General features: G+C 41.1%; 1 protein-coding gene across 1 annotated transcript; it reads left to right on the plus strand.

Annotated features, from left to right (window-relative positions):
* Positions 1 to 670: 670 nt before the first annotated feature.
* LOC130851681 (PRAME family member 27-like) lies at positions 671 to 3,834 on the plus strand. Its single transcript, XM_057732384.1, has 3 exons — positions 671 to 957; positions 1,678 to 2,250; positions 3,261 to 3,834. The coding sequence occupies exons 1-3, from the start codon at positions 671 to 673 to the stop codon at positions 3,832 to 3,834; spliced, it is 1,434 nt and encodes a 477-aa protein (XP_057588367.1).
* The last annotated feature ends 5,819 nt before the right edge of the window (positions 3,835 to 9,653 follow it).

Consider the following 9,653-nt stretch of genomic DNA (forward strand, 5'->3'; position numbering starts at 1 on the left):
TGATTTAAGATTTTGGTTTTGCCTCTAAGTGTAATTTTGCCTTAATCCCCAATATTTTGATTTGTGCTTTGGTTTATATTATTTTTTAATGTCTTAACCAAACAGATATTCTTTTTAATAAAAAAAATCTGTTTGGAATTCTATTTATCAACATTTAAAATATTTACTTTGTGCAAATAGCATTCATTTTAGGGGCATCGCCTTAGTTTTTACCATCCAGTTTAACTGTGGGAACTGAGGATGGCGGCTGTGTTTGTGCAAGTGATGTTCCTGTTCCCAGAGTTTTGGAGCCAAAAGTGATGGTCTGAAAGTTTTCCCCCCAAAAGGCAGAGGACAGTGTTGATGCTCATGGTCCACACTTACCACTGGGACATGAATTAAGCAAAGCAGTGGGTGGAAATGGATAGACTAGTGGTTGCCTTGCCTTTTCTGAAGTACATGTGAGATATTCTGCGGCCAGTAGGAAAAGAGTTATGGCTTTGTGCCCCCTGAGCCTAGGGTGGAATTGGGAAAAACTGAGGCTCTTCCACCACTGACAGAACAGTGACCGCAGCCCTTAGTAGTTTCCTCTGAAGGATGGGGAGACAATGGAGGCTTGCTCATGCTTGGCATGAAAAGGATGCCTTGTTCTCTGATGGTTTTCACAGGATTCCTTTCAGAGCAGATCAGAATGAGTGTCTGGAACCCACCCAGACTGCTGGACCTGGCGGGAACAAGCCTGCTGAGGGCTGAGACCTTCGCCATCACAGCTCTGGAGGATCTGCCAATAGAGTTCTTCCCACCCCTGTTCATGGAGGCCTTCCACGGGAGGTGCACTGAGACCCTGAAGGCCATGGTGCACACCTGGCCCTTTGTCCGCCTGCCTCTAGGGGGCCTCATGGAGATGCCTTACCTGGGAAACTTACAAGCCGTGCTGGATGGGCTTGATGTCTTGCTTGCCCAGAAGGATCGCCCCAGGTGAGTCTGACCAGGTAGCCTACTAGGGGCCTAGACATCCTTGGAGAGACAGCTGATGTCATAAGAGTGGATGGCCAAGGGATTGACCAGAGGCTTCTTCTTCTTTTTTTTTTTTTTTTGGTTGACCAAGGCACAAATTTTATTTATTTATTTATTTATTTATTTATTTATTTATTTATTATTTTTTGGGGGGGTACACCAAGTTCAATCATCTGTTTTTATACACATATCCCCGTATTCCCTCCCTCCCTCGACTCCCCCCCACCGTCCTTGTCCCAGTCCTCTAAGGCATCATCCATCCTCGAGTTGAACTCCCTTTGTTATACAGCAACTTCCCACTGGCTATCTATTTTACAGAGGCTTCTGATAATGCCAAATGAAGAGGCTCAGAGGCTTTGGCCATTGCTGAGTTCACTGTGGGAAACACCTTCAGGAAGTGTAGGACTGCCTAAGATGCAAGGGAGCCTAGAAGAACACATCCCCAAGTCTTTCTAGTGATGATTAAAGGTACCAGAATTAGAAAACCAGAAAGGATGGAAGGGGGAAAGAAATGGAGGAAAGAGAGGCAGAAAGGGAAGAAGAGGGCAAGACAGCAGGTGATGTCAGAGATGTGAAGTAAAAACACATGTGGAAAGTCTGAGTGCTCCCTAAACTCCGAGAGTGTGGTTTCATTCAGTGTGGATCTTAAACCATCTCTGCCAATCTGTTGCTTTCCCACAGGAGGTGCAAACTGCGGGTGCTGGATTTAAGGAACACGGGTCAGGACTTCTGGAGCATGTGGTCTGGATCCAATATCCATGTGTCCTCAAGCTCACTGATGGCACCAGTGGCTGAGGACAGGTCAAGGACAGGACAGCCCTTGGCTCCCTTGGACGTGTTTATAGAACTTTGCCTCAATGAAGGGACCATGGATGGATTCTTCATCTACCTTATGCAATGGGTGGAGAAGAGAAAAGTCTCCGTACACCTGTGCTGTAAGAAGCTGAAGATTGTTACAATGCCCATGGAAAATATCATGAAGGTCCTGAGTATGGTGCAGCTGGACTGTATTGAGGAGGTACAATTGAATTGCACCTGGCATCTGTCCACCCTGGCCATGTTTGCTCCTCTCCTGGGCCAGATGAGTAATGCACAGAGACTCTTTCTCTCCCACATCCACCTGTCTGCACTTGATGAGCAGGAGGAGCACCACGTTGTCCAAATTACCTCTCAGTTCCTCAGGCTGCACCACCTCCGGGATATTCGAATGGAATCTCCCTCCTTCCTCCAAGGTCGCCTGGACCAGATCCTCAGGTAAGGATGGGACCACTGGCCAAGTAACAGAGAACACAACACTGGCATATCAAATGCATTGTTTCCTTTGTTGCCGTATCCTGAACTGCGGCATCATATAAGCATACAAATCAAGGTAGAGGGACAAAGTGGGCTAGAGGTTCTGGAAAGGGACACCATGCTAGGAAGCTATAGATTGGAGGGTTCAGATGTATTGATAGAAGGCTTTTGATTTCTTTCTCAGGAAGAGATGTCTTTGTTCAGGTGACTTAAAAAAAAAAAACAGATAAGAGTGCACTGAAGAGGGGAAACAAGCTCAGACCTGAGTATTTCTAGAGAAGCTCTGTGCCCAATAATTTTGTGACCACAATGAGCCTGTCTCAAATCCCCCATCTGTAAAAGGTTGTTTTGTGCTCCAGATAAGGTAGTTATTATATGGGAAATGCATGATTCTGGAGATGATAGTAAGGACTGGAGGTTAGTAAAAAGTGGTAGGTGGTTTGCAGATGATGCAGGGATGCAACCAAGCCCCTGCAGACTGGAAACCCCAGTTGATGACGTGGTATCCTGTCCAGGTTGGTTCTCTATGCAAGTCTCCCACCAGCCTTATCTGGCTCAGAGAGATGGGCACCTGGGTCTCAAGTAGTGAGCTAAGGCCACCTTGATTTGAGAGTATTTTTTTTGTTTTGACCCTAAATATGAGAATTCAGTGATGCACACTCTATTGAGACTCCGTGCTAGGCTCTCCTCGGAGCATGTTCTAGTATCCTCATCTTCATTCATCCTCAAAAGGAAGCAGAGTATGCTGTACTCTGCTTGAAAGGTGAAGAAAGGGAACTTTCAAGCATCTGTAAGCTTGAGCCAGTCACACAAGGAAGGTGAAAGGACTCAGGCAAAAATGAGATTGGGCATTCTGGTATTGTTATCAGATGGTCAGGATAATCTTGGCTTTGGGTAAATCACTTGTCTCCCGCCGTGAGGTCACCTTCCACCCTAGTCTCCTAGACCTAATTCCTCGGTTTTCCCCCCAGGTGCCTGAAGACTCCCTTGGACAACCTCACAATAACTCACTGCCTACTTACAGAATCAGACTTGACCCATCTGTCCCAGTGTCCGAACATCAGTCAGCTAAAGGGCCTGGATCTGAGTGGGGTCACACTGACCGACTTTAGTCCTGAGCTCCTACAAGTTCTGCTGGAGAAAGTTGCAGCCACCCTCCAGGAACTAGACTTAGATCTGTGTGGAATCATGGACTCCCAACTTGAGGCCCTCCTGCCTGTCCTGACCCACTGCTCCAAGCTCAGGACCTTCAGCCTGTGTGGGAACCTCCTCTCCATGGCCGTCATGGAGAAGCTTCTGCATCATACTGATGGACTGCCTGGTTTAATTCTAGAGCTGTATCCTGCCCCAAGGGAGAGTTACAACTCTCAGAGAATTCTCCACCCAGGGAGACTTGCCCAGCTTCAGGCTGAGCTGATTGAGATTATGAGCAATTTAGGACGTCCCAGGACCATCTGGATTAGCTCTAGCCCCTGTCCTCGTTGGGGCAATGAGATATTCTATCATGAGAAGACCATTACATACTGCTGTTTTGTCCCTTCCTAGCTGGTTACCTCTATCAAAAGCTTTCTTCTGGGCACTGGAAACTGAAACCTGGGACATAGGTACATTGTGAAGGCAACACAGACCCATGGTTTCAGGCATCTGCTCAATGTGAATGTGAAAAGGAAAGGTGATCCAGCAGGGGTACAAGATTGAATGTATACTACCAACTGTAAAATAGATAGCCAGTGGGAAGTTGCTGTATAACAAAGGGAGATCAACTCGATGATGGGTGATGTCTTAGAGGGCCGGGATGGGGCGGGGCGGGGGGGGTGTCGTGGGAGGGAGGGAATATGGGGATATGTGTATAAATACAGCTGATTGACTTTGGTGTACTCAAAAACTGGTATAAGAGTGTAAAGCAAATATATTCCAATAAAGAGCTAAAAAAATAAAATAAAATAAAGAGAGCTATGTAATAGTAACAAAATGAAATTAGGAAACATAAAAAATAAAAAAAATAAAAAAATAAAAAAGATTGAAGGGGAAATGTTGACTCAAGGAGTTGATGGGACATTCAGTGTGTTGGTGGCTCCAGGGATGGAGTGGATATAGGGGTGGAGGAACCTTAAGCAAAAGCCTTGGTTTCCTTGCAAAAGGAAGATAATGATACAATGTCAGCTTATTAGGCATTTGTAAGTTCCAATGAGATGATGCACTTGAGGGTTTAGCCCTGGAGCTATCAAACACTAAGAAATAATTAAATGAGTCTTTTCCTTCTTTTTCTCTCCTAGTGGAACCCCCAGTATCTACATTCCTCTAGCTTACCCTCTATTGCTAACAACAAGGAGGAGAGCAAAGCCAGGACCTGAAATGGGTCTCAGCTTTCACATGTAGACACCAATGAATTCACTCAAGCTGCTCTATCAGCCAGTGCAGGGAGGGGAGGAGAGGGCCTAGGAGAGATTGGATTTATCACCAGTGATAGACATTCTAAGCCTCAGGTCTCCTAGGCCACCAGCTGGTAGAACAGACCAGAGGATATAACTCAGTTTTGTAGGCAGGTCTGTGTACATTGGTACTTTCTTAAAATTTTGTTGTCCCATTAATACTAGTTGAGTTTAAATATTTGCACAGTGATTTATATAAATATCAAATATATGAAATTTCTTTGAAAATTATAGAGGTAATTTAGTACTTGTAAAGAATGCGTGTGGATTTTTTAAAAATGTTTACCTTCCTTTGGAGTCTCAAAATAAATGACACAGAAACTGATTTTAAAGATCAGTGAATGAGATTTTTTTTCTCCTTTAAAACTATTTACAATAATAAAATTTTAGAGCTAAGATTACAATTATATTTTTTAAATAGACTTTATGTTTAGAGCAGTTTTAGATGCACAGTAAAATTGAGCAGAAAGTACAGAGAGTTCCCATTTATCTCTTGCCCCCACAGGTACAGTCTCCCTAGATATCCAAATTTCCCACCAGAATAGTACATTTGTTATAATTCGTGAATCTGCACTGAGACATCCTTATCACCCAAACTTCACAGTTTACACTAAGGGTCACTCCTAGTGTTGTGCATTCCATGGGTTTCGGGGAATGTATATTTGCATGTATCCACTACTGTAGTATCATATGGAATATTTTCATTGCCCTAATTTATAAGAACCTGCTGTATAGCACAGGGAACTCTACTCAATACTCTGTAATGGCCTATATGGGAAACAAATATAAAAAAACAGAGTGAGAGTGGATATATACCTATGTATAACTGATTCACTTTGCTGTACACCTGAAACTAACACAGCTTTGTAAATCAAATATACTCCAACAAAAATTTTTGTAAAAATTCCTCTTTGCTCTGTCTATGTATCTTTTCCATCCCCCAGTCTCTGGATTCTCAGTGGATCCAGAAATGCAGCAGGGAAACTCTGTGTCTTGGGGTGAGTCATATTCTACAAAATAACTCAGTAACATTAGAGCAGAATTCCTTGATTTCTGCTGATCCCAGTAAAAGGGTGTCCCAGCATTGTAGCCGGGCTCCAGCTTCCAGGGGATGTGGTGTTGGTGGGCTGCAGAAAGAGAGGACTGCCAAGCCAGCTTATGCTGATGAAGGAAATGGAGGCACAGATATATTTTAAACCCTTACGCAGAGGCCTGGGAGCAGATGTTTTAGATTCTCACTTGGGATATTGTGACTGGAAAAGCAGGACAGATAGATTTAATAGATATCTACAGGACACCACAACCAAAATCAGCAGTCTACACTTTCTTCTCAAGGGCACATGGAACATTCTCCAGGATAGAGCGCATCTTGGGTCACAAATCAAGCCGTGGTAAATTTAAGAAAATTGAAATTATATCAAGCATCTTTTCTGACCACAACGATATGGGGTTAGAAATCAATTACAGGAAAAAAAAACTGTAAAAAACACAAACACATGGAGGCTAAACAGTACACTACTAAATAATGAAGAGATCGCAGAAGAAATCAAAGAGGAAATCAAAAAATATGTAGACACAATGAAAACACAACGAGCCAAAACCTATGGGTTGCCTCAAAAGCAGTCCTAAGAGGAAAGTTTATAGCAATACAATCTACCTCAAGAAACAAAAAAAAATCCCAAATAAACAATCTAACCTTACACCTAAAGAAACTAGAGAAAGAAGAGCAAACAAAACCCAAAGTTAGTAGAAGGAGAGAAATCATAAAGATCAGAGCAGAAATAAGCAAAATAGAAATAAAGAAAACAATAACAAAAATCAATAAAACTAAAAGCTGGTTCTTTGAGAAGATTAATAAAATTGATAAACTCCTGGCAAGACCCATCAAGAAAAAGAGGGAGAGGACTCAAATCAATAAAATTAGAAATGAAACAGGAGAAGTTACAACAGACACCATAGAAATAAAAAACACCATAAGAGACTACTACAAGCAACTATGTGCCAATAAAATGGACAACCTGGATGAAATGGACAGATTCTTAGAAAGGTATAACCTTCCAAGAATGAATCAGGAAGAAATAGAAAATACAAATAGACAAATCACAAGTAATGAAATTGAAACTGTGGTTAAAAATCTTCCAGCAAACAAAAGTCCAGGACCAGATGGATTCACAGATGAATTTTATCAAACATTTAGAGAAGAGCTAACAACCATCCTTCTCAAGCTCTTCCAAAAATTTTCAGAGGAAGGAACACTCCCAAACTCATTCTACAAGGCCACCATCACCCTGATACCAAAACCAGACAAAGATACTACAAAAAAAGAAAACTACAGACCAATAACACTGATGAATTTAGATGAAAAGTCCTCAGCAAAATGATAGCCAACAGAATCCAACAGCACATTAAAAGGATCGTACACCATGATCAAGTGGGGTTTATTCCTGGAATGCAAGGATTCTTCAATATACACAAATCAATCAATGTGATACACCATATGAACACACTGAAGGATAAAACCCACATGATCATCTCAATAGATGCAGAAAAAGCTTCAGACAAAATTCAACACCCATTTATGATAAAGAATCCAGAAGGTGGGCATAGAGGGAACCTACCTCAACATAATAAAGGCCATATATGACAAACCCACATGAAACTTCCTTCTCAGTGGTGACAAACAGAAAGCATTCCCTCTAAGATCAGGAACAAGACAAGGGTGTCCAATCTCTCTACTATTCAACATAGTTTTGGAAGTCCTTGCCACAGCAATCAGAGAAGAAAAAGAAATAAAAGGAATCCAAATTTGAAAAGAAGAAGTAAAAGTGTCACTGTTCGCAGAAGACATGATACTATACATAAAAAATCCTAAAGATGCTACTAGAAAACTACTTGAGCTAATCAATGAATTTGTAAAGTTGCTGGATACAAAATTAACACACAGAAATCTCTTGCATTTCTATACGCTAACAATGAAAGATCAGAAAGAGAAATTAAGGAAACAATCCAATTCACCACTGGAACAAAAAGAATAAAATACCTAGGAATAAACCTAACTAAGGAGGTAAATAAAAGACCTGTACTCAGAAAACTATAAGACACTAAAGAAAGAAATCAAAGACGACACAAACAGATGGAGAAATATACCATGTTCTTGGATTGGAAGAATCAACATTATGAAAATGACTATACTACCCAAAGCAATCTACAGATTCAATGCAATCCCTATCAAATTGCCAATGGCAGTTTTTACAGAACTAGAACAGAAAATCCTAAAAATTGTATGAAGGCACAAAAGACCCCGAATAGCCAAAGCAATCTTGAGGGAAAAAAACGGAGCTAGAGGAATCAGGCTTCCTGAATTCAGACTATTCTACAAAGCTATAGTAATCAAGACAATATTGTACTGGCACAAAAACAGAAATATAGATCAATGGAACAGGATAGAAAGCCCAGAGATAAATTATGGTCAACTAATTTATGACAAAGGGGGCAAGGATATACAATGGAGAAAAGACAGCCTCTTTAATAAGCTGTGCTGGCAAAACTGGACAGCTACATGTAAAAGAATGAAATTAGAACACTCCCTAACACCATACACAAAAATAAACTTCAAACGGATTAAAGACCTAAATGTAAGGCCAGACACTATCAAACTCTTAGAGGAAAACAGGAAGAACAGTCTTTGACATAAATCACAGCAAGATCTTTTCTGACCCACCTCCTGAAGTAATGGAAATAAAAACAAAAATAAATAAGTGGGACCTGATGAAACTTCAAAGCTTCTGCACAGCAAAGGAAACTATAAGCAAGATGAAAAGACAACCCTCAGGATGGGAGAAAATATTTGCAAATGTCAACAGACAAAGGATTGATCTCCAAAATATATAAACAGTTCATGCAGCTGAATATCAAAAACTCAAGCAACCCAATCAAAAAATGGGCAGAAGACCTAAATAGGCATTTCTCCAAAGAAGACATACGGATGGCCAAGAGGCACATGAAAAGCTGCTCAACATCACTAATTGTTAGACAAATGCAAATCAAAACTACAATGAAGTATCACCTCACGCCAGTTAGAATGGGCATCATCAGAAAATCTACAAACAGTAAATGCTGGAGAAGGTGTGGAGAAAAGGGAACGCTCTTGCACTGTTGATGGGAATGTAAATTGATACAGCTGCTATGGAGAACAGTATGGAGGTTCCTTGAAAAACTAAAAATAGAGTTACCATATGACCCAGCAATCCCACTACTGGGCATATACCCAGAGAACACCATAATGCAAAAAGACACATGCACTCCAATGTTCACTGCAGCACTATTTACAATAGCCAGGACATGGAAGCAACCTAAATGTCCATCAACAGATGAATGGATAAAGAAGATGTGGTACATACATACAATGGAATATTACTCAGCTGTAAAAAAGGAATGAAAGTGGGACATTTGTAGAGACATGGATGGACCTAGAGACTGTCATAGGGAGTGAAGTGAGTCAGAAAGAGAAAAGCAAGTATCGTATATTAACACATATATGCGGAATATAGAAACATGGTACAAATAACCAGTTTGCGAGGCAGAAATAGAGACATAAATGTAGAGAACAAACATATGGACACCAAGCGGGGAAAGCAGGGAGGGGGGATGAATTGGGAGATTGGGATTGCCATATATACATTACTAATAGGAAAAAAAATCAAATTGTACACTTTAAATATATGCAGTTTACTGTATGTCAATTGTATCTCAATAAAAGTTCTTAAAGAAAAAAAAAAGATTGGGGTCAGCCTTCAAGCTTATGGTACCCACTTCCCAGTAGAACATAATTAAGCAAAGCAGTGAATGGAAAAGGATGGGGTAGTGGTTGGGTTTCTTCCTCTTTGGTACTTGCGAGATGCTTCTTCTAGTGCCCTTACGGGCAGAGTTGCA

The sequence above is a fragment of the Hippopotamus amphibius genome, chromosome 1 (assembly GCF_030028045.1).
Source record: "Hippopotamus amphibius kiboko isolate mHipAmp2 chromosome 1, mHipAmp2.hap2, whole genome shotgun sequence".
NCBI lineage: Eukaryota > Metazoa > Chordata > Mammalia > Artiodactyla > Hippopotamidae > Hippopotamus > Hippopotamus amphibius.

Excerpts from the sequence above, each read along its gene's own strand:
- LOC130851681 (XM_057732384.1), top strand. The coding sequence starts at position 671 with ATGAGTGTCTGGAACCCACCCAGACTGCTGGACCTGGCGGGAACAAGC. Across the intron at positions 958-1,677 it reads GCCCAGAAGGATCGCCCCAG|GAGGTGCAAACTGCGGGTGC; the intron begins GTGAGTCTGACC and ends GCTTTCCCACAG. Across the intron at positions 2,251-3,260 it reads CGCCTGGACCAGATCCTCAG|GTGCCTGAAGACTCCCTTGG; the intron begins GTAAGGATGGGA and ends TTTTCCCCCCAG.